The sequence below is a fragment of the Rhea pennata genome, chromosome 27 (assembly GCF_028389875.1).
Source record: "Rhea pennata isolate bPtePen1 chromosome 27, bPtePen1.pri, whole genome shotgun sequence".
NCBI classification, from domain to species: Eukaryota; Metazoa; Chordata; class Aves; order Rheiformes; family Rheidae; genus Rhea; species Rhea pennata.
In genome coordinates, this window is record NC_084689.1 from 5,221,784 (window position 1) to 5,247,299 (window position 25,516).

General features: G+C 38.8%; 1 protein-coding gene across 5 annotated transcripts in view; it reads left to right on the forward strand.

Moving 5' to 3' along the window:
• DOT1L (DOT1 like histone lysine methyltransferase) overlaps positions 1–25,516 on the forward strand; it is a 78,067-nt gene that overhangs the window by 14,843 nt on the left and 37,708 nt on the right. For 4 of the 5 annotated variants that reach the window (XM_062596425.1, XM_062596429.1, XM_062596430.1 and 1 more), the window contains exons 2-8: positions 5,050–5,093; positions 7,782–7,856; positions 10,058–10,121; positions 11,747–11,975; positions 15,405–15,499; positions 17,991–18,053; positions 25,119–25,174. In XM_062596425.1, coding sequence (XP_062452409.1) covers positions 5,050–5,093; positions 7,782–7,856; positions 10,058–10,121; positions 11,747–11,975; positions 15,405–15,499; positions 17,991–18,053; positions 25,119–25,174 — 626 coding nt within the window. The remainder of the gene's footprint in view (positions 1–5,049; positions 5,094–7,781; positions 7,857–10,057; positions 10,122–11,746; positions 11,976–15,404; positions 15,500–17,990; positions 18,054–25,118; positions 25,175–25,516) is intronic. The other variant, XM_062596428.1, reaches the window with a different exon arrangement.

Sequence of the window (25,516 nt, forward strand, 5' to 3'; positions counted from 1 at the left end):
TAGCAAATATGCCTGAGAGTCTGGGATGCAGTGCTGGATTACAGAAGTATTTCACAGTAATGTGATTAAGCTATCCGAAGGGATGTTAAATGTAAAAATAATCTGACCAAAACAGCCACACCTCATGGAAAAGTGTGTAGTGCTTTGTATTTGGTATTACGTTACCAGCCTTTGTAACAGCTAGCTTACATTGTGGCAAAAATTTAACAAATGGTTGTATTCACTCTCACTTACTCTTGCAGAGTGTTCTGTAAAAACTTCTCATTTAGCTGGGGTTTTATTAGAAATTTGATGTTTCACAGAACGAAGCTATGTATAGACAACTGAAATGTCTGGTACTGTTTATATGATGCATAGTGTGGTTGGGGCCCCATTAATTTTCTTATGTAGGCGTTACAGTAAGAGCTGTGATTACTACTCAAAATTTATCAGTTCTGGTTGTACTGATGAGTGTTCTTTTCACTTGAGTTAACAGAAGCCCAAAGCAGGACTTCTCATATAGCTGTCAGATATAAAACACCTTCCAGTTCAAACAGGGCTGGCTGACCTTTGCATTGAGGCATTCGGACACATTTGTATATCCTTGTTTTCCTGTGGTAGGAGAGTCTAATTTAACCTTCAGGAAAAAGTCCTAGCTTTCAGAAAAAGCAGGATAGATAGCTTTGGGGGAAGAGGTGAAGAGAAAGATCAAACTCTTAAAAATAATTCCATGGCTTAATCTTTCTGTCCAAAAAGGCAAAACTGTGCAGGAAGACTCTTTCTGCTAGGACTGTATGTAAGCACAACAGTGGGAGCTTCCCCTATCAGTAGGATATCTGGGCACTGGAGTACTAAAAGTAAGAGTCATCAGTATACTTTTGGCTATATACTTATGATTAGAGTAATAGTAGCATAGAGGTGGAAAAGTCTAGCCTGAAGAATCAGAACTGTGAAGCTGGTCAGTAATGCTGGCTGCAACTCTTCTCCACTTTTTTTTTTTTTTTTTCCATAGAAAATTAGATTATTACAACTGACTTTTGAAAGAGCATTTGCTTTCTTTCCATTAATTATTCCAGTGAAACATCTCGGCAAAAACTACTGAATCTTCTCTGGGAGCTCACATTTCAATTTTAGATTGAACATTTAGGTTGAAAATAAGAAACCTTTTATTATAAATTTCAGCTGGAGAGAATTGACTGTAATAACTAGCTTTTAATATGTATGTTTAAGTTTAAGAAAAAACTTATTATGAATAGCTTTGGGCATTCTCAATAATTATATACTGCAGCTTTTTATTTTAAATACTTAGTGCTTAGACCACATTAAAGAGATAATGTCTCATCTCATGAAATAGCTTCCATTTATGTGGCCCAGAAGACTCAGAGTGCCTCTCCAACTACATAAATATAAGATCATCGCAGAAGTACAGCCAGACCAACGAACGGCACGTAGTTTGCTTCACATGAGTGCGTAGGGGAGGAGGAAGGGAGGGAGAACAGCTCTGAGCAGAGCCGGAGGATGAATGGAGCTCCTCTTCGTGACAAAAAGTACTGTGGCATCATCTCGTGACTATGTACAGAACAGATACGTTTCTTGAGACTTGTCCAAAAGGCTTCTGCACAATGTGTTTTATGATACAGAGCCAGTCTGTTTGTTAGAAACTCTTTATCAGTATGTTTTACTGGCAAAGCATTGGGAATATAGATGCAGATTCAGTGTAATGCTGTACTGTCGCTGGTGACTGTTTGCCAAAGTACATCATGGCATGCCTGTATAATGTGCCTGTGCTAGAGGCATAGCTGGCATTCTGCTGTTGGTCATGGGTTGCTGCAGCCTGAAAAAGAAGTAGTAGGGTACATCTGAATTTGAGAAGCTTCAGGCCACCTTCAAATGTAGAGGTTTAACCATTAGCTGAGCTAACTGTAAAGTTTGTCGGGCTGTTCTGCAGAACCATCAGGTTCCCATCTGCCCATCCCAACCTGCCAGTTAGTGTTCACATCATGAGCCTGTAAAATGATCTAGGTTAAAACTGCTTCACTGCACTCAGCTGCTCTAAGAGTAGCATGTCTGGCCGAAACCAGTGCATCTACTTGGAAGGGTGAAGGGCTGAGGTTGATCCTGCCCAGAGTGGGATCTGTGGTTTTGGTGAGATTTCTACTCGACTTGCTTTTTGAGTTGCTGAAGAATCTCCATTAGGGTCATAAATGATTGTATAAACACAGATGCTGATGCTGGTTAGTGCCTGTTCTTATTAAATCTTAAAATTGAAATTCTGAAAGGGGCTAAAAGTGATGGCTAAAAAAGTGAAAGTGATCAGTATTTTCACTAAATCTGCCCCCCCCCCCTTTCCTCCTCCATTTCTCCAGCCATTTGCACTTTGGGGAAATGTTGGGAGATGAGCTTTAATTTGTTCTGAAAGACTTGCATATGATCTTGGAGCTTGTCTACCCGGACAAAGTATATTAGTTCAAGAATATAGTTAAATTGGTAAGTCTCTCAACATGAAGAGTTTTATTGAAGTAAATGTGGAGCTTTTTCAACTTTGTTAATCCTGGATAATGATACAGAATAAACTCTGACCATCCTCTTCTGGCTGGAGTCTTCACATGAAGCATGAGGTTGCATTAGCAAAACCAGTTGTTTAAATTGGAAGATCTGTAGTCATAGGCATGCTTTGTTTTTTTTTTTTTTATTTTTTTATTTTTTTTTATTTTTTTTTTTTTGGTTGGTTTTTTTAACTCAAGATGAAGGAATCTGTTGAATAAGCAATTTTGAACATTTACAGGGCGTAAATGCACATGCACTTTTCATGAAGACTTACAGGGCAGGGTTTTTTTTTAATGTGTTCTGCTAGCACTGAAATCGTACAAAACAGTGAAGAATGTAAACTTTTTCGGAGAAAATGGTTATGCCAACATGAACATGAATACACTTTTGCATGAATACTGTACTTATGTTGGTAAAAACATAACCTTACTATATAGGAACACAGTTTACTGGAAGAGCTAGATCAGCTATGGGGTTTATCTTGTGGTAATTGTAGTAAAAGGTGAAAACTTAAAGGGAGTGTTTGTAAATGACCTGAGAGTCTTGTGTGTGTGCATCATTTTTTAATACCTTGTAGATGAGAAATAGGACCTATTTATATAAATACATATGTGTGTACGTGTATTTTATTTAATTATATATATATATATATATTTCTTTTCTCACCGAGTCAGGTGCAGATTTTAGTTCAACCACTTTCTTCTTTTTTAGGCCAAGATTTATCAAGATGATTACTTGCCTTACCTTTCTGCACTTAAATTGATTGTCTGTTTATTGATGCTATTGCTTTCTGTTGGCTTTGGGGCTGGCCCAGTCTGGGGCCATGAGGTCAATGGCAAAGACTGGAGAAGCGTAATCCCAAAGTTGTTCCGGATGGCTTGTAGGGTTCCCGGCGTTTGTGTGTAACATCGGCATTTTCTTATGAAACATGACCGAGATAACACTGACTTTTAGACTGCTGTCTATTGAAACCAAAACGTCCTTACTACTTTGTGGCTGCTTCTCCTTTTTGATGTTGTTGTTACTGGAACATTCTGTTTTTCTTCATTGATGAGACTTTTCTGCCCATATGCAATTCCTAGACATGGAGTTGACTTCTGGCATTCTAAAAGTAAAAACTTTCTAGTAAAATAGGAAATGTTCCTTTGTACCTTTACTGTAACAAACAAAGAAATATTTGCCCGCACTTCCATCCCTCTCACTCATGTGACTTTTTCTCCGATTCCCTGAAAGGCCTGTTACTCGTATGTGTGCAGGTTTCTTGGAACGAGAACTTGTATGAGACAGGTTGACCTTGAGTAGATGAGCCCATTGCACAGGAGGAAAATCTGTCTCCTCGTGCAGGCTTGAAAGCTGTGATACTGTCAGGAGAAAGCTTACATTTAACTTTCACAAGTTATTGAAGAACATGCTATAAATTGAAATAATCACCAGCTATTAGAGCTCCACTTCTAATTTGTTTCTTCCCCCCAATACTGACGCTTTGCTTTTTGTTGCATGTCCCTACCCTTTGCTATAGAATTTTCCACAGGTAACACTGTGGAAATTACATTTCTGTAGCAGAAAAAAAGGAAAATTATTTGAGAGAGGGAGAGAGAGAGAGAAATGGACCTTCCATCTCTGGAAGGTCCTTAGATACTGGAGTCTTAATTAAAAGGTCAAACCCACTTTAAGAAACAAATATCTAAATATAACCTAAACTCTATGCAGGCAGTCTCTGGTAACTAAGACTTCACAATATGGCCACAGTAATATATATAGGAACTCCTGTAACTTTCCTAAAATAGACTCTTTTTTTTTTTTTTTTTTTTTTTTTTTAAAAAAAAAAACCTACAATGGCTTTATTGGCGCTCATTTGGAATGGCTTGCTAAACTTGCTTGTGCTTCTGCTGTTCCCAAGGAACTTCCCATATTAATGTCAACAAACATCTGTGCCACAGTCTAGCATATATGTACAATGCACAATTTTTAATGTGTTTTGTGTGTGTTTTGGGATTTTTTTTTTTTTAATCTATGAAAAAGTCTACATTTTCCAGTAGAAACCATGAGCTTTTTATACTGAAATCAGCTCTTACTGCTTATTTGATGCTTTATTTTAGAAAGCGATTTGCTGCTCTAGAATTGTATTGCCTGCACAGAGACGTGAGCATGTACCAGATGCTAGGTCAAAAAAAAAAAAAAAAAAATCAGCTGTTGACTCTGGAACTTGCAGTCCCATACCTACTGCATACCAGAAATCTCCATGGGTATCAATGACACCATTCCTTATTTTTGAATGTGACAGAGAAATAAGCAGAGTGGCTCTTTTTATGTAAATCTTGTGCTAGTCCACAGAAACTTGAAAAAATACAATCCGTAAGCCTTTTTCTCAATGATCGTTTTAATTGGTTTAATGACCTGAGTGGCAATTGCAGACTCCTTCCCTGTACGCTTGTCACCTGTATTTTCAAAAAGGTGGTCGTTCCTGTAATCTGTAACTGACAGGTATGACGGTTTGAAATATCTATTTTTCTTTAATTTCAGGATAAACACCATGATGCTGCTCATGAAATTATTGAGACAATTCGGTAAGTGTTCAATGTAGACATGCCTGAGATTTCTTGTGTGTTACTTATCTCAGTAAATAGACTTCTTGAGACAAAGTGTAAAAGAGGACAGTAGTCACAATAACTTAGCAGCTCTAAATTTTATTTTCTGAGCTGAATCGGTAGTGTTGCAATACAAATCTGTAACTTTCCCTACTCAACTTAAATTTGGTTTTTAGCGTGCCAAATTCTGTTCTTGTTTGGACAGAATTAAAAATGAATAGTGATATTTAACTTTTGATGCTGTGTATAATGAAGTTTCTGATGCTTCCAGGAAGCTGTGCTTCACAAACCAGTGATGACAATTTGCGTTTAATCTTTAGAGAAGCAAAATTAAAGTATCATTGTCATGATGTGTTGAGTTCTGGTCCTAATCAAGATTAAACTGCTTATTCGCTTTCTTTCCTTCTCCCTTTTTCTTTTATTGCTGTCATGTTGCATCATCATTAGCATTTGTACCTATTTGGAGATGATGTCCTTATCATTCATCTTAATTCCGTTGGCAGAGTTAGATCAGTGTGGGGAAAAAATGTGAGGATGGAGGTAAAAAAAACAAATACAGAGTAGGAAGACTGTTTCCAAAACAGTGTTAGGGTCAGAGGCAGGCAGTGGCTATGATGTGGCTTGCTGTTATTTCTGCAAGATGGGGAAGTGACTTTCTGTAGAGCACAAAAACTCTCCAAACACCTCTGGTCAGTGTTATCCCCATCGGTTTGTTTAAAAACTGTTCTTGATAACTGTTTTAGACCTTATTTTCTATGTTTTCTGGGGTTGAGGGCTTTCTGTGATTGAGTGTCACACCTGCAGCAGGTTTTAACGGTTGGACAGTGCAGATACAGATGAAATGTGAACAGCGTTTAGTCTGCATATCTACCTGGACTTGAAATCTGATAAGTAGCACATGGCCTAGGAAACAGTGTTGAGGCTTCTTTGCGCCCAGCATCACTCGAAGAGCTAAGTGCTTGCTTGGTCGTTAGAGCTGAAAACACCACTTACATATATGAAGTCATAGTGTTTTACCATGGTCTGCAAAACAGATTTCTTTTGTTAATCAGAGAGAATGGGTGATGACTGTGTTAGGGGATACAGCTGAGATTTTTTTCCTTAAAGAACCGTTCTTTTCTAACTACCAAACCTTGACACAAGATGCGCTGTCACTGCTACTTCCAGTTCAGTTGTACTGACTTTGATAATATTCTGTGCCTTGGTACTTGTGACATCATTTGTCAGCGTGATTTTTTTTTTTTTTTTTTTGAAAAGACCTTCTGTGAAGAGGTTTAAACAGACGTAGCGCTGACACTGCTGGAGTCATCTGTGCTTGTGCTTTCTGTGTTACACCAGCTGAAAGCAAAAAGAAAGCTGTGTTGGAAAGCAGTTGGACCAAAGCAGCGTTTCACGATTTTCTTTTAAGCTTGACTGCAGTATATACAGGCTGTTAAAATGCTTTCGTACTGCCTCTGTTTGCCTTTGCAGAGTAACCGTGATGTGGTTGCTTTTGATACTGAGCAGTCTTATGAAAGTTTTGGGTAAAAGAATTCAAAGAAGTGTTTCTCTTTTCAAGCTAGTAGTAAACAGCCTTATTGGCCCTAATTCAAGAGAAAAGAGTTGCAGAGATCAAAGTAGTCATATTTTCAGAGAAATGGTAGATATTAGAAGAGAGGCAGCCATAGATTTTAAAAGTTCTGGTTTTTTTTCTTGCTTATTATATTTTTAATCATTGTGAATCACCCAAAAGGAACTAGAACTGTTGGATCTCTGGTCATTATATATTTTTTTCCATTTCAAAATTGATGCATCAAGGTCCACAAAGAAGAAACTTTGCCGTTCTGCTTGGAGTTCATCCTACGTTATGCTCGGAGTTCTTTCGAAGATAAACATTTTCCGATTTTGATGCTTTCACAGGAAAGAGTGTGCAAAGTCTATATGACTTCTAAGTTGTCTGTGAAAAGAATTAATCTTTGTATTTTCCAAGAGTGAAGGCCTCTTCTGTTGGATTCTGTTGCTGGATGCATTGCAAGTGGGTGTGAGCTTTCCATTCTTAATGGCAGCAACATTTTAGACTTTGTTAATTCATCATGGAAAAGGGTGATTTTTTTTTTTTCTTTTGGTCAAGGTGACTTTTGAAAATCTATTTCAGGGTTGATTAAGTAAAGTGGAAGAGCAGTTTAGAGTACTACACAGAGGAGAATATTCCTATAACAAGTATTTGGTGGTATTGTTTTGGGATGCTGTAGGAAATGTCCTCTCTACATTCAGCTTTGTTAAGAATGCCTATAACAGTATCAGCTTTGTTAAAGATATCATCAAAAATTGCACTTTGCATTCATGTTTTATGTTAGGTTAGCATCAGCTATGGCTTTATGTATTTTTAGATGCGTTGAATATATTTATCGCCTCATTTTGAAGTTGTGCTATTTCAAGAGCTTTATACTACTGCTAGTGTCTATGGGCATCTTACTGCTTGTTCAAGACAAACAAATACGAACCACTGCAGCTTTCCAATTAGCGTTTTGTGATCTCAGCCTTACTCCTAACAATATTGTGATCTTTCGTGTCTGCTGCAGTATTTTGTCTTTATGTATAGCAATGCCAGTCCAGGATTGAGGGCAGACTGTCTTATTAAACTAAATTGGAGGTGTTGTTTTTATTCTGTTTCTTCTCTCCTTTCAGGTGGGTTTGTGAAGAAATCCCAGATCTCAAGCTTGCTATGGAAAATTATGTTTTAATTGACTATGATACAAAAAGGTGAGAGGGATTTTTTTTTTTCCTCCTACCAGGAGGGCAGGCCAAAATGGTTTATAATGAATTACTTTGTAACTGGTTATTCTTAGACACTATAAACTGAAGTTTTCCTTTAGAACTGGCTTCAGACTCTACAAAGTTATTTTGGTAGGAAATGTGTAACAGAAATATTGGCAAAGGCTGTTGGATTAAGGACATAATTGGAAACTCCACACAGCAGAAAGTTGAGCTCTGGTGTACGTTGGAATTACTCACTCTGAAACAATGATTGGTATCTGCACTCTTGGACTGTGTCCAGGGTTAGGAATCTGAATGGCATTGAGGTTTCTACTTTTGTAGTAGCTAAGAATTCCTGTTTAGAAAATGGCATGCCAGAACTGTCTGTCAGCGCTGTGTCCTTCTCCTGCCGTGATGTAGGAGGTTAACCTTCCCCGTTTCTCCTCTGTTTAGAATTCAGTGCAAGTGAGATGCTATTTGAGTGGCGGGATAAATAAAAAGCCAAATTATTTATACCACTCTTTTGGGCAGCTAGAAGATGCCTTTGGCTACATGCAAATGCCTATTCCACAGGCGGCTGAAGATGAACGTATAGTATGCAACATTCTCCTAGTGGCTGGGAGAGGCAGATTCTGACCCTGTGATTTATCTGTGGAGAAGTTGGATGTTCTGTGTATTGACTTGGCTGTACTGAGCCTGGAAAAAGAGATTATAGTTTACAAAAACCTCCCTAATTGCTTTCATGGGAAAGACTGAATTTGTTCAAGTCTCTACAACATGACTAAACTTTCAGAACAAGATTTACAAATGAAACTGCATCAGTTTCTAATACATCGTTGGCTATTGTCCTGAGCACTGAAGTGATACTTTTATCACAGTCTGCTTGAGGTATTACTTCCTCCTCTCTTTATTTCATTTTCTTTTTAACTGTTTCACTACAAGACATGTTAGTCCCTCTCTGCTTCCCAACAAATTCAAAAGAAGAGACCAGGACCCAGCAACATCAAGTCCATGGTTTACGCACTGAGACTGCAGTGCTGTAACGTGTGTAGAGCCGGTGTCCTCACTGGGCCCGTGTAACTCGGTAGCATTGGTGTTGTCAGCAGTGGTGCTGGATAACAGAAACCTCTGTTCCCAACAGTCTCACCTTACTTCTTTACTTACTTCTTTACTTACTTTCTTTATGACTTCTTCAAGGAAGTCATAAACCTGTAATTTTGGTAATGGTTTTAGTCTGTTTACTGCCTTTCAAAAATTTTGTCAGGAAAAATTACTTGACAAGTGCGTAAGAGCGCAGAACAGTGAATCGTAGGAACGCGAGCTCTGCGCGCAGTCAAAACCCGTTTCAGCCTCTCTTGTTGTCCTAACGTGGTGTTAAGCACAGGCAGTGGAAAGCTTGAAGAGGGTCAGCAGCCCTCTTCAATGAGGGAGTCTTACTAGCGTAGTGATAATAGGAGGTTTCATGAAGAGCTGCTTCCTTCCCGTGGCCTCGGTCTCCTCCCCGCTTCCTGATTTGGGGATGGCCATGATTTAATTATGTTACACATGCAGTTCCTTGCCCTGGTGCTTTTGCTGCTGCTTTGTAGAATCTGATTATGTATGATGATCCTGGCGATACCTTGTCCTCCTTGGCTGAGATGATTTTTTTTTTTTTTTTTAAATCCTCTCAGCTTCTGTCATTACATGACTGGGTGAACTGACTGTAAACCCAACCATGCCATGAAGCAATTGGTGTGCTTTTCTGATGGGTGAAGTTTTGCAGATTGTGTGCTGGGGCCCTCTACATGGACAGGTGGAACAAAGCACAGCAATTCACTTACCTGTTAAATTTCTGTGCATCTGAGGATATGGAAAGGAGGTGATGGACAATAAGAATGCCAAACTTCCTAATAAATCAGAATTTAGTTCAAGTTCAGTCCTTTTTCCTGTTGATCAAGGAAATTAATGTTCAGCTTCCAAAATCTTACTGCAAAATGCCACTTTTTCTTCCACTACATGAATATGCTGTATTGTGGAATTTATTGCTCATCTATGAGCAACAGAGGCAGTACGAAAGCATTTTAATCATGAGTATCTATGATTAAAAAAAAAAAAAAAAAAAAAGGAAAAAAAAAAAGAAACCCAAAAATCTTCAAATCTCAACTGCCTCTTCTGGCTCTGTGTTTCTAACTAACCCTGATTTTTTTTTTTTTTCCCTCCCTTTGTAGCTTTGAAAGCATGCAGAGACTTTGTGACAAATACAACCGAGCCATTGATAGCATTCATCAGTTGGTATGTATTTACCTTTGTTACGCCATGATGTTTATCTAGCTGGTTTCAAATTCATGTTTAGTGAATAATACCCAAGAAAGTACTGACTTTTTTTTAAACACTGAACTACATGTGTTAGTCTAACTTCATCACCAATACTTCTGCAATTTCCATTCTTTCTGAGAGTTAATAAAACTTACATTAAACCTTGTTTTCTTGATTACATCTGCACAGTGAGGGATTTTTAAATTTTTATTTATTTATTTATCTTGGAGCGCATTTCTTATCTAAAAAGAAAACCAAACTTGCGGTTGGGGGGAAAAATGTGTAGGCTGTAACTGTCAGGTGTGAACCCTTGGCACCCTCCTTTGGATACGTTGAAATAGGTGGGTTACCTTTCGAAAAAATATTTCCCTGAAGTCAGTGTGTAGATGTTTCACAAGGATTTATAATATAGCTTTACTTTCACATGTGGAAATCTCTGGCTTATGGGCTACTTAAATAATCCATATGAACCCTCCTGTGTATTGTGGCAGTGATCCATGGCTTAAGAATTTCCTTTCTATTCAGTTCAGCTTCTCTGTTCTACAGGATCGCTCTGGCAAAAAACTAGAGTGAAATTTCTTTTCAGACCATTTTAATGAGATAGTTTTTTTGGGTTTCTTACCCCAATATAAAGTTGAATTGCAAAAAATAAAACATGAACAATGGATTAATGCTACTATTCTGTTTAATTCTGGAAGTTTAGGTGGATGTTTTTCTCTCTAAGGTGCTTGTGGGAATTACTTGAAGTATGCAATTTTATGACTATGAGACTTGACTTTTTCATCAGACTTTGCTTTGCTTTATGGACCTGCAACTCCATAAAACTTGTGCTTGTTTGGATTCAGGCTTCTTCAACCATGTCTTTTGTCAACAGCTATGGGAACTGTATTTGAATCTCAAATAGAGGAATGCTTGGGAGGGATCCTAGAGTTGTCATTCCCTGCCCTCTTTTTTTCCTTTTTTTTTTTTCTTTTTTGAAAGAAAGATGGTTAAGAAGAATGGTTAAGGAGCAAAATAAATTATCCCAGAAGAAAATAAGCATTTTTAAAAATTAACAACTGCTGTGCAGCATTAGGAGAAGGTCCTTTTCTTAAAGAATGGATGCTTGATTTTCAACTCTTTTCCTGCCACTCCCTATTTGATCTGGGGAATGCATCTGATCTCTCCCATCCTACAATTTATGAAAGAAAATGAAACCTCTTCAAATACTGGTAGTAGAGTTGACAGTTCAGTGATGATCAGTAAATATGAAAAATGAATAAACTCACTTGTCACCTACTGTGAATATATCCAATATTAGCTTTACGTTGCCTATTACATTTTTTTTTTTTTTTTTACATCTCTAATTTCCCCTTGTCACCTATTTCTAGCAGGCATATTTGAGATTACCTGTTAGTCGATGTGACACAGACTTTGGAACTAATCCTTGTTGCATAATACCTTTAACATCTTTTGCTCTTTTTAGAGAACACCTGCAGGCATATGGGAGAAGGGATGGGAGGGATTTGTACCAGTTATGCTTCCTGCAAATGCAGCCTTGTTCTGGTGAAGTTTACTTGTCCTTGTATTTGCTTTGTATTCTCTTCCTGCTCTCTGTTTAGTGGAAGGGAACCACCCAGCCTATGAAACTGAACACTCGTCCCTCCAATGGGCTCCTCCGTCATATCCTGCAGCAAGTATATAACCACTCGGTGACTGATCCAGAGAAACTGAACAACTATGAGCCCTTTTCCCCAGAAGTTTATGGAGAAACTTCCTTTGACTTAGTGGCCCAAATGATAGATGAAATTAAAATGACAGAGGACGATTTGTTTGTTGATTTGGGCAGTGGTAAGTGATGAATAAACTTAAAGGTGTGTTTTTTTTTTTTTCCTTTCAAAATATTTTTAACTCCTTTTTTTTTTTTGTTTTGAATGAAAGATGAAAGTAAACTAGGACTGAAGATTGTGTTGCAGAATAAGTACCTTTTCTAGTTAATCCTCCAACAATATGCTCTTCCTTTTTATGATAATACTAAATAGACCAAACAGATACTTCCCTACATTGTTAGTGAAATGGACTAGAAATGCAATAAACCCATATTACAAAAACAGTCTCTTCTTTAGAAAGCTTTTAGTTCCTGTTGCTATTGGTAGATACACCTATAAAGAGAGGATATTAAAAATGATTCTGGAAAGATAACAATAACAGACTTTGTTCTTAAGGATTCAGACATTTTCTGTGCATTGAGTTTATGCCCTTCCTAAATGAAATTGCCCTTCCTACACCAGCATGACATGCTTGACCTGTAACTGCTTGATTTTCAGATAACTTACCCTCTGACATACTTTTCAGTATGTCAAAAAAAGACTTTAAAGTCCGCTTTGACAGCTGACTTTGACAGCTCAGTAAACCACAACTGCATCTCCTCTACAAGCCAAAGTTTTAAAAGGAAGTGAGTGTTTCTGGTTGGTAAAGAAACCAGATATGACTCAAATGCATGTGGAACAGAGATACTGAGTAAGAAGATGATATTCTTGGTTTTTGTTGCTAAGATCTGGTTCAAAGCAGGAAAAAAAATAGTAAGAATTTCCCCTTTTACTGGTTTGGTCATGAAATTTTAAATGAAGCATGTTTTGGTTTTATGGCTGGTGAGATAGAGGGCTTTGGGAGAAAATATTTTAAAATATACTTACAACTAAATATACTTACCACTGGTAGTTCTGCTATGGTTTTGTTTGTTTGTTTTCTTCATACTTAACATAGTCCAAGTCAGGGGTCTTCAGCAATTTTCCCTGTTCTCCTTCAGTGGAACTTAGGTCTTAAAATTTCCTGTTTCAGTGACGTATATACAAGTGAGACACTTAAAAAAAAAAAAAAAAAAAAAAAAAAAAAAAAAAAGCATCAGATTTGGTGAGCTGTTTTCCAGCTGGAAGGAAAAAAAATGATCAGAGATACTTGCAATTGTTTGTGTGGGAAGGTCAAAGAAGATCGTATCTGAACTCCTGTAGTGCTGCTGCTTATGTAACAAGATGAAGTGTGAGATCAACCTTAAAAGTTAGATTTCCTTACACTCAGTACCACCAGAAGCAAAATTGCATATTTATTACTACCCTTATCCTCACTTCAGTGTTGGCTATTGACCAACGATATAGAAATTTACAGAGCTTCGGATGTATTTGAAAAGAATGGTTTAAATTCAGAAGTCTTTAATGTTTGGAGCACTGAAATAATTAAAAGCAGAATATACAGGAAAAAAGTATTCTGTTGGTTGTTGAATCTGTTCTGTTAGAGTAAATTTTTGTGAATTGTAGTGAATGTGCTATTGAATGGAGTGTAAAGGAAAGTACTGTGATAGGATACTGTTTCTATGAGCAAATTTAATGTCTTTCCAATGATTGCATGCGTACAGCAGGGCTAAACCCCCACCTGCTCTTTTTGTTATTTCTGTGTAGGATGTCAGGATTAACTGGCTGATTGCAAGTGGATTATATGGAGGTGTTGATCATAATTAGGCAAACAAACTGCAACACAATTAAGTTCTTGCGAAAGAAAAGCCAAGGAAAGACAAAATTAATAACTTATGCAGTATCCATATGATTTGAGTTAATGCAGCTTGTTCTTGATCTTCTCTTTTGTCTTTCTGTCCTTATTGCTCCTCTTAAACAAGAGATACTGAAACAGTTGTGTCCCTCAGAATATTTTTTTTTGTCTGTTTTACACACTCCATGCCCAGTGCTTAATGTGGGAAGCGTCAGTCTTTATTGAAGGCATTGAACAGTTTCCCCCCTACAGAAATGGGTGCATCCCTGTTTGCATCTGTTTAAAATCTGTGTGTGTGCAAAATGTGGAAGAACAACAACAACAAAGTAAAACAACAACAACAACATCCTGTCAGCACTCCAATTCTGGTTGTGCCAGACGGCATTATACTGGTAATGGTTTAAAGGCAGGAGTTCCTCCCCTGCAATTACCAGTGTGGCTTCCTGCAGGCAATCAGTGAAATGGAAAACAGCAATATGTTTTCTGTGCAAATGGGTTATCCTTTTCGATCCCTGGTGCACTGATGAGGCAAGCGTACGTCTTGCGTTAGTCATAGAGGAAAGGTGATGTGTAAATATATTACCAATGAATATTGCGTGCTTGTAGAAAATTCAAAGTGGCCACTTGGAGCAACGTTGTTCCACATTCCTTTAGTTAGTGAGCAAAATCTGGGTTGTTTGTAGAGACAGAAAATCTAATTGATAGTTTTCCTTTTTTCTTTTTAACGTAATCCAGAGAGAGAGAGAGAGAGAGAGAGAGAGGAGACAGGGAATGCATTCAGGCAAGGTGTGGAATTGGCAGCTAATTACTGTTGGTGGTGTCTGACACGAGTAGAATTTGGAGTGATGGGAAGTTCATGCATTTTTAAGTAATAGTGTTGCCAGTGTAGCTTTGCTTCTGCAGTTGTTTTGAGATGTGAGCCTGTTATTTTATTTTTTTAGAATAAAGTAATACTTGTTCTTAAATGTGCTTTGTATGTTCTCAGACTACGTTAAGTGCTGTGTATCGTGGTAAAACGCTGTATAAATAAACTCTTAAGTGTTTTCGTTATACTTTAACATGACCAGCAAGGGTTTGTTTTGGGATGTGGTGGGATTTTTCTAGATGTTGTTTCAGTTACTTCAGTTAAATGGTGAAGTACAGTGTAAAATCTGTAAATTTTATGGAATGCATAGAAAACTTGTTGACAAAAATCTTAAAATTCAGATAATCCTGAAGCTTCTCTGTATCTGTGAAAACGAGCCCTTAATATTTTATTATAGTAGCTGTTAGTGTTTATCAGTACAAATGTTGCTGCAAATGTTAAGTTTTACACTATTTTGTTAAAAGCCCTCTGTGTATGTAAAAATATAAAACACAAAAGTATAGTACTACTTTAGTTTAGTATATTTTTTTTTCTTTGTCTGAAGGAAAGAAATTAAATTGTCCTGTTTACTTCGTAGTTAGAATCCTTTTACTGAAAAGTGGGTTCTTCATATTTCATGTAACTCTGGAAAATAGGACTTGTTTTAGTAATGCATATTGGGTTAAATCTGCTTTTCAGTTGAGGAATGGAGAGACTTGGTATGAGAACTGTCCAGCAGAACTAGGAGTTGAAGCTGGGTATTCTAAAGTCCAGTCCCACAGTTGATCTGTGTTTTCCTTATTACTACTTGGCCTTTGCTCTAAAAGCACTCATCTCCTCTTGCAGTGCTTTTATACTGTGACTTGTTCTCAGGCGTTTTTCTTTTCCCATAGGTGTGGGTCAGGTGGTGCTTCAGGTGGCTGCAGCCACAAACTGCAAACATCACTACGGAGTGGAGAAAGCTGATATTCCAGCCAAATATGCTGAGGTGAGTGTTTTTATTATTTTGCTGCTTTTGTTTGAAGTGAAGAGTGTCTGGTTTTTATTTTTTAAATATTTTTTTATATATATGTATAAAAATATGTATATGATGTTACATGTATATATAAACACACACACACCTTTTTAAATATATATACATCTATAAGTGCATGCATCTGTACACCCCGTTTTATATACAGAAATTGAGGCTTACTCAGTGATTCAGGATTACTGCCAAGTGCTGTGCAGTACCAGGCAGAAAAGCTGAGTTTCAGTCTGAGATGCTTTTGCTCCTCAGATGAGTAAGACCTGGAGCACAGCACGCTTGGAGCAAGCTGCGTATGTCCCTATCATTTCCTAGCAGTGCTTGCTAGGTCACCAGAAACAGTGTTAGCTTAGTTTTAAAGAGATTTCAGGACTGGGCAATGTTAAGCTGTGTAAACATAATGGTGTATGACCTATTCAAAACAGAATATGATATAGGCTTCACCTAAATACTTGGAATCTTGTGTCTGAAATGAGTCTGATACAGTGCTTTCAAAGACTGTAGCATTGGACAAATCTGAGAATGAAGGACAGAACGGTTAATTCTTAAAAGTTATCTTTTTGCTTATTGTAGTGATCCACCTTTTTAGGTACTAGAAAGCTGAAATTCAACTCAGTTACTAAAACTGTAGGCTAAAAAAAATTTATAAAAAAATGGTTTACACAAAATGTAAACACAATGATGAAGAAGATCAGAGAACGATCTAAAAAAGGATCTCTTCCTCTGCTATGTCCCAATGGAAACTTCCAACTGGAACACTCTTTTCAGTCCCTCTGCATGAGTGTTCTAGTTTGTTTGTTTATTTATTTAGGGAGGAGAGGAGTGAATTGCAAGACCTAAACTCCTATTTTGTTTAATAGTGAGCTTAATTTAAAGATCAGTATTAAAGAAGGAAGGATAAATACTTGCTTTCACTAATACCCCTTCATACCACTGTGGGTAAACACAAGGCTTCAGTGAAAATAAGAATTGGGTCAGTAAAGAATACAATTACTTTACCTACTAATTGAATATTAAGAGTATTAGCTCATGGGATCCTTTCAGCGTCAAAAGACGTGCACCAATATTTCACAAGTTTACTGGATGAACACGATGTACTGCATCATCCTGCCGGTTAGAGACGGTGGCCTGTCAGATTTAACAACTCAACAGCTGCTGCAGTTTCAGAGTGTGTGAATCTGAGTACAGCTCATCTGCCTTGTGCTGTGTGTAGCTGACCACTTTCCCTCCCTTTCTTTGACAAACATTTTGTGGAAGGGATTGGATTAAGCTTCTAGTTAAGACTGACTGTGGCAACATGTGTCTGGCTACTATGATAGTTAATGCAGATGACCTTGAAAAGCTTCAGCTGAAGAGGGAGGCTTTTTGTAATGAAAAAAAAAAGTCAAAATGAAAAGTCATACTGAATAGGAAGATACTGAAGATCTGTATGAATTGTCCGATTAAGCTCTGGGCTGCTCTTAAAACCTAAATACTTTTAAAACACATCTGTCTACACAGTTTTACTCACTCGCTGATGGAGGTCTCCAGCATCTCTGGATTGCAAGGGAAACCAGAATTCCTGCTATGCTTCTCTCCATTATCTCCCTTCCCTGATACCTCCAAATTTAGCCCTTTCATTTGTGGAGTTAAAAATACAGGAGGATTTTTCTTCACTCTTCCAAGACGTTCAAGTTTTGTTTCTTGAATGTGGTATAAGGTGCAGCCTCACTGCCACTATAAAGTAATGACTTGCACTGTGTAGTCTCAGTTTATGTAGGGAGGGACAGTATTTTGTAAATATAGAGGGGCTTGTTTGTAAGGCACTATCTTGATGCATGGGGTTTTTGGCTCCTTTCTCCCTGTATTTAGACAATGGATAACCAATGCCAGCTATTTGGTTTGGTAGTAGAGGAGCCTTCTGTCCTCTGTAACCCTGGTCTGTTTAAATGTACTTTGAAGTGTTCTTCCTGGTTGCTCTGGCAAGCGTGGTGCTCCTTCCATTTGCTATTGCAGCTGCTTTGCATGCGGCCTCCTGCTTTCTTATTTGCCCTAGCAGACCTGCCTTTATCCCATTTCCTCCTTTGCTGTCAAAACTTAGACTGGGCTGCATTCAGTGCTTCCTATTCACTGAAGGTTTGCATAGCACAATACAGTAGCTTCTTTAGGTTGTGCCATTTTTAGTGCAGAGTCACCTGATTTTACCTTTCTATAATATGTAACTTTGCTGAAAAGGGGAGGAGAGAAGAAGAGGCCGGTTTTGACTTGGTCTTGGTGAAGTAAAGGTTTTTCTTAGGAAAAAGAAACTACTGTAATAGATGTCTGTCTATCCTTTGAGTGTTAGTGGCAAAAATGCCTTGTATGTCAATGAGCACTGTCAGAGTTGCATCTCTTTTCACTGCAATGTAACTGTTTTTTTTCTTTAAAAAAGGAAAGTCCTAATAGGTGGTTTTGTTTTTCCTCCCTCTTCTAGACGATGGACAGAGAGTTCAGAAAGTGGATGAAATGGTATGGGAAAAAACATGCAGAATACACAGTGAGTGAAATTCAGCTGAAAAACTTTGTGATCCATACTGATGTACAGAATTTGCAAAGTCCTCTTCAGCCCTTCACCAGCCAAGCAGCAGTGCGACTCATCTGCTTCTTGGCTTTCATCCTAATCCTGAGGATGGTGTTCTCTAAGACATCCTCCCAGGGCCCTTTCTTTGTCTCAGTTGACATTTGATATGGTGTTATTGGGAGTACATTCAGGACTTTTCAGAAGTTCTTGGAAGATTTTACTGTTACAAAACATTGTTCGTGAAGTGAGGCTGCCATATGTCTTCTCCTTTGGGTCAAATTTTCTTTTACTGATTTTATTTATTCCTCTGGTACATGGGTTCTGCTGGGTAGACTGTTGAAAATGGCAACGCCTATTTGGGTTTCTGAAATCTCCTACTTGTAAAACAAAGCTGAAGCTTTGGTTCTGCGGACAGATGAAGATGTGGTCGTTTGGGACAGGTGATGGAAGGAATGGCAGGAGGGTTTCAGCTTTGGGGAACATGGGGTTGAAGTTTTGAGTTGACTACCTGCCCTGCAAGATCAGTGCCTGAAACTCCAGGGCCCGTAGCAGGATTGAGTGTTTAGCTGGAGAGGAGGAGTGGGTGTGTTAGTTCTGAGTTGGAAGGATAGAGAAAGTGCCCCAAAGGTGTAACTAGAGCAGGAGGAGTCAGTGGGTCATCAGAGGGCATCTGTCTGCCTGGATTTAGGAAGACATATTGGAACACTTTCCCCTTCCTTCTAACCTTCTTCAGTCATTGTGGATGTGTTTTCCACTCTGAAATGATTTAGAAGCATGCGCACAGTCATGTCATATACTGTTTTGTGTTATTCTTTCTACTTTTCCTTTTCTGCCCCTTCTTAACTGTTATTAAGAAAAGCTGCTCCCCTAATTAACCACTTGCCTGTGAGGAGATGTATGTAATCATAGTATGCTAGCAGCCCACTGAGAATTTTAACAATACTTCTTCTTGGGCTTCTCTTACTACTTTCTATATTCAGGAAAGAGGCTTCATGGATTGGTGGTGGTCTCTAATTACCCAGAGAAGTTGAAGCACTTTCCTGCTTGGAAGTTGCAGCTGGTGATGTGTACTACAGCTGAGATGCAAGCAAGCTTGAGGAACTACTTTTCCATTTTGTTTGAACAAAGCATGTTGTTGCTTTATTACTGGACTGGTTTTTGAACCATGTGGCTTTCAGTATCCCAGCAGTGTAGTATCAGATGGCATGTCTTCGGTGGCCAGCCTTTATTTTCCAGTTTTTGCGACTGAACTGAGATGCCGAGTGCCTTTTAGGGGGCTTGTCTTGTAATGAAGGGTGCTGCAATTTGGAAGTAGGCTAGAGCAAGGTGACAGTACCCCCCTCCCTCTGTGTACTTTCTTCCTAAAATGCCTTTATCCTGTAGCTTGAGCTATGTCAGATGGATGCTGGGCCTGCTGTGGGACTAGTTTGTAGCAGGATTGATATCAGGCTGCTAACTCTTTCCTGCTGTGGAAACACTGTGCGTGCTTTACTTTTCACGAAGTCGCCATATGGCATTTTTCCATTGTGTCACCCAGCTGGCATTACATGAAAGGAATCGTTACTGAAGATACTCTGCTTATGAGCTGTGTAAGTTAAAGAATAGGAGAGGAACTTGGACTAAAATATTGAAAGCATATTGATTGCCTTAGGCAGCAAGCATTTCCATATTGTGCATTCCATGTGACAGAATCTGGTACTATATTGAAACAAAACTACTTATTTTTTTTCTAGGTTCTTTGGCTTTTATAGCTCTGTTTTGTGAGAAGTGTTTAGAGCAATTTTTTTTTTTCTTGAAGTATTCAGTTTGCTTTTTTGGGGATGTGTTGAGTACTTACAGCACTTTTTGACTTAACTGAAAATTGGTTTCCTATCACTTTGCCACAGTCAAGCTTAAGGATAGAGTTTGGTCTATTATGTGTAGACACACAAAGTGTGTTTTTATTTTGTTGCTTCACCAAACAAGGTATGCATTAGCTTTCTGTTGCCAAACAGTATGTTGGGTTTTTTTATTCATTCCTTAGACAGGTGACTCTATTTTTAGATAACAAACTTGTGTCATAAAGCAGCTAGAAGACACTGGAAGGCACAGGATATTCTGGTACCTTCATCTTGGTGCAGAACACTTCTGTCTCTGCAAAATGTTTAGTGAGGTCTCAAAATCCCAAGTGTTGGACGGAATAAGCATAGATTGAAATAGCCTGTGATGAACAGAGCTTAACTTCTGGATTCCACTCTTTAACGTTTTAGGCAGCCATATGCAAAATAAGTATTTTGAGAAGAATAAAATGTTGGAGGAGGGGAGCTTGGCAGAAGTTCAGTGAGAAGAAGTCTGAGATCCCACCTGCTGTTTTGTGTGAATAATGAGGACAGAGGTTTAGACTTCATGCATGTCACAGCTGCTATGCTCTAAAAGTAAAAACTGTGGTGCCATAAGGCAACAATAAATCCTGGGGCTGCGCCTGCAGGTTTGCTTTCCAACAGTCAGGAGCCTAGTTCAGTTGTGTGATCCCAGGACAAATGGATTTTTGATTACTCTGACAAGTGATCTCCTGACTGTCTTAAATCTTGTCTTTTACCTGTTGTTATTTTGGTGAAGCGACAACTGATTGTGCTTAGTGCCTCTGCAAACATCAGTTGGAGTTTGAGACCTGAGATTTGTGTTTCTTGTTTTTGTGTTACTGTTCTTCAGTTTCAGTTGCTCCTCTGCTTCCTTGATATCTCATTCCTGATCAGTTAGGAGCGATCATGCCCTTTGCTAGTATGCCCTTCATGCCCTTTTCTCTGTATTTGTTATGCTTCCAGAGGTTTTTCATTACCAGTAGCTGCTTCAGCTTTTTAGGCTAGAATGTTCCACTTTAAACCCAACTCATTTTGTTTCAACTTCTCTTATATTCTAGCTTCTTTTCCCATGGAACTTGAAAGTTTGCAAGATTAGCTTCATGTCAGTCTTCTCAAGAAACTTGTTGTCTGAAGGAAACAGGAGATTTTTAAGGTAGTTGGGCCTAGATAATTAGTTTCTCTTGGAATTTCTGCACATGTGCAGTTACCAAATGAAAACAGTATTGCAGTTAAGAGATGGATGGATTTTCATGGTTTCTAACTGTAAATATCCTCATATGGATCCAAAATCAGGACAGTCCCCAGGTATCTAGGGTGTTATAAGGGGAAGCGTTCCTCTGCTACCTAAGAGCTTATTTTACAATAGGAGGAAATCATGTACAGCTCTTCAAAAAAAGTGTAGGAAAACACAAATCAGCATTGCTAACAACTGGGATTTTGGCTGGATTGACACCTCTAACACCATGTACTGTCTAGTCAAAGGAAACCCCAGTAGCTTCTAATATGGAGGATTCTCCGTGGTTCAGCCCCGTGAATCAGAGGTAATCTTTGTGCGTAACCCAGTGGGAGCCTGGCATCTGTAAGCCTGCAGGCTGCTCTGGCTTGGTGTGAGGTGCTCCTTTTCTCAGAAATCTCCCTTCTGAATAAAAGCAGAGTGAGTTGTGTAGGAGTAGCACTGTCTTTTACTGCCTGATACCGGTTGCTGGGCTGTGATTTGTGGGGCTATAAATGACATCACCTACACTTAAAAACTCCCGTTGCTTAACAGTATGCTGTGGCTAAGGAACGGGCAAGATATCTGTTTGTCCCAGATATTTTTGAATGCCCAGTTTCAGCGGGAATCTTGATGTTTTGGTATTTGAAAAGCCCTCCAAACGTCCCCTGTGGCTTTGAAATGATGCCATGTTTTGGAGGTTTGGATTTGTGCCGCCAGTTATTTTTGAAAAGAACAGGAACCTAAAAATAACCATGTGTACTTTTCCAGGCAGAATTAACTTTTTTTTTTTTTTTTTTTTTGGTGAGCCAAGTGTTTGCACGGAGGCTGCTGGAATGAAGCATTCTGCGTGTGAATTTATGGCTTTGTGCAGTCGGTCAAACAGAGCATTACCAGAGGGACTGCTGGTGTAGATCTGGGGGGAGAACGAGGTCTTCTCCCAAGGAAAAGGGCACTTGACCTTCAGAAACCGTTGCTCTGCAATGTAATGAATATAAGCCTGCTATGATGTCTCTCTTGTTGCTTCCTGGTGGCTGCAGCCTGCCAGTTTCGAGTTAGAGGAATAGGATACCGTTGAACGTATTTCTGCAGTCTCTGTCAAGCAAATTTGTCCAGCTGAAAAACCTGAAGAAAAACCTGTTTTTTTTTTTCCTTCTAAATTTAGAAACAATGCAGGCTAGCAGCTCTCTGAAGCGGATTTCAGGGAGCTAATTATCCTTTCAGATAAAGCGCGTCTCCTGCATTGTCTAATCAGATGAAAATATCTGCATTACAGATGGTCCCTTCCATTCATTATTCACTAAGGAGATTAAGTTTCTCGGGGAGAGGAGAGAACGTGATGGGGGTGGGGACACTGATTGGAGGAGATTGAGTGCATTCCCATTGCTATTACTGCCGTTTCTCACTGATGTGACATGGTTTCCCTACGTGACCTTAACATACAGTGTTCTTTTACTGCCTTACCTTGTGCAGCACTTGGTCAGGAGTGTTAACACTGTTAACTTGCATTTCCTTACCGGTTCTTGTTTCAGGCTACAAAATTGCTGGAAACCACGGAGTTGATTGGGATTTTTGTTTGGGCTTTTGCACTGCTAGGAGATGTTGGCTTTTGCATCTACTTTGCAGCTGATAGGAAAGGGATTGCTTCCCCCCCCCCCCCTTTTTTAAGGAAGTAGTGATCAATAAATGAAGGCTTACATATGGTGTACGTAAAGAAACTAATTGTCAAGATGAGTCAGTCAGATAGCTCCTGCACTCTGTTTTGAGTATAGCAAGCAGCTGAGCTAGAAATCACTGTCTTGCTTCCAGAGGGGAAAAAATAACCAGTTTTCTCCCAGCCACAGTTGACCATCTGGTTATTTCCGAGTTCCAGTATTTTTTCCTAGTGAGATTTTTCCCTTAAGTGTTGGCTATGTTTGACCTAGGACAGCACTACAGTACAGAAATAGTGTTTAAACGGGGCTGAGGTTCCTTTGAATTGTAATGCAGCTATACCTTACTGAAGGAGTCAGGAAGAATGTGTTGAGCCTGCCAGGTTAATGCATGGATGTTTTTGGTTGTAACTTCTTTTCCTAAATGCATGGGCAAGAAAAATATATAGTGTGACTGGGTCCAAATAAAGATTTCATGACCACTTATGTTAGATTTCAAGGCCTTTATGTAAAGTTTAATACTTCAAAATAGTGTCACGTTACTCTGGTTCTTTATTCTCCTCTAGACTGTGGCTTTACAGTTGTACTTTATTGTTCCTGAAGTGGTTTGCTTTCTCCTGTTACTGTATGAAAACTTTCTGCACCCATTAGAAATTGTGTGGCATGGAGGACAGCAATATAGAAGCTGACTTGTGCAAATTGTTGTAAAATTAATATAGTTAACTTGCATGTGGGTTTTCTTCCCTTTTTCTTGTCTCTTGGGTACACAAGCAAGAAACTAGTTACTAGAGCAGATGAATCTTTGAGACAAGGTTATGCTTTAAAAATGATACAGAGAAAATAGGCATTCACAAATAGGGCATATGGTGCCTGAGAAGTAATGTTTAAGTATAGTAGATGAGAAAAATATGTAAAACTTCTGATATTGCAATAGACTTCTGCTTTAGCTTTTGAATGTATGTAGTATTTCTTGGTGAGGTTAGATCATCTCTCTCAGTTCTATCTCCAACACGTACTTTATTTTTACAGTAGTAGAGATAGGAAAAGGTACATCTCACCCCCTTACCTCCCGAAAAAGCATGTGTGATACTACAGGTAGTCATTCTATTTAAAACCTTATTTCAGTGTAGCCATTAGGCGGAGCAGATAATTCTAACTAGTTATCCTAATCAGCTTGTACAATTTCTAACACAGGCTCCAGGACCAAGACAGGTCTCCCTGCCGAGCTAGCACGGTTTAGAGTAGCCTAGGTGAATCTGCATTGCCGGCACTGCTGTTTGAGTTGTCACCAAGCTTGAATAAGCTTGAACAAGCTAGAAACTGGCGTTTGAAGTGTTCACTCCTTCCAATAAAAAGGAGTATATGCAGGAAGAAAAAGGATGCTAAGCGATCACTGTTGTTTCTTTGATTGATATTCCTGGGGTTGTGATACAAATCATCATCTTACTTGTTCCTCCTTCAAACTGTGTTACAGTCATTAATTATATAGTTGCACATTTTCTTTCTCCTCCCCCTTCTCTTCCCCCTCAAGCCTCCTTCTGCCTTACTCGTGACACAGCAAAATAGCATTTCCCTTGAGGTTCCTCCCTCATTCCTGAAGTGCAGCTGAAGAAACTGTTGATCGGCAGAAAAACGCAATTGTTGCAGTATTGACCTGTGACATGTCGTGTTCTAATCAGTGAGTTATTCAATAACTCACTGAAGTCATCCATGAAGTCCTCTTCAAATAAGGCCTTCATATGTGTTATGTGGTTTCCAACTTGAAAGCTTTGGAAGTGTTCAAGATTCATGCCTAGCACCACTGAAAAATAAGAGGCCTGCCCATCAGTTGAAAGAAAGCCTAGCTAGACTGTGGCCTTTACCAGCACTGGGCTGTTTGCTTCAGTTCCCCAATGCAAGAAGGAGAAGATAGGATCTTGTTTGTCAGAGGGGATTTGAGGAGGCATTCATTGACTATTTATGATACGGATTCTGCAGTGCAGAGATCTTTTTGCCTTATTTGCTATAATCCGTATAAAGTATAGCATTCGTAGGGTGCTGGTGGTACCTTGCAAATCCTTGCCCATTTCTCCCGTGATAGAAGAGTAGCTCTGGGGTGGAGGAGAGAGGGAAACCTCCTGGGACCAAAAAGCTGGCTGCTGAATTGTATTTTTTTATTTTTGTCTTTTGTATATTTCCTAAAGACTTCATGTGGCCTGATTTGTAGTAATATCACTAAGTTAATAAAGCATGTTTGGCCTTCTCCAAACAAGAAGAGATGCGCAGTGGAAAGGAACAATGTTAACTCTTGTATGTTTGTGTGTGGTTTTTGTTTTGTCTTTTGTTCTTTTTTAAGCTGGAAAGAGGTGACTTCCTCTCAGAAGAATGGAGGGAGAGAATTGCAAACACAAGGTACAGTACACCAATTGAATGCTGCTTTATGAGCTGAATATTTGGGAGCCTGTATAATGGAAATTGGGAGGCTGGCCAGCTTTCTATATAGAATTTCCATAGCAGATAGCCAAAAGCCTATCTGCCAACTTTTATATTGGCTTCTTTAGATCCCATTTTCTGACTGACTAGAAGAAGAGATTTAAATGCATGTTCCTTGCTACTACACAGAAGGGTGTATCTGGTTATAGAGAGAATAGATGCCTATTTTGTATATCCGTATAGTTAATGCCAGTTTTTCGGGCAAAATACTAGTTTACCTAGTGTGCAGCCAGGCTCACTTTCCATTTTGAAAAAAAGCAA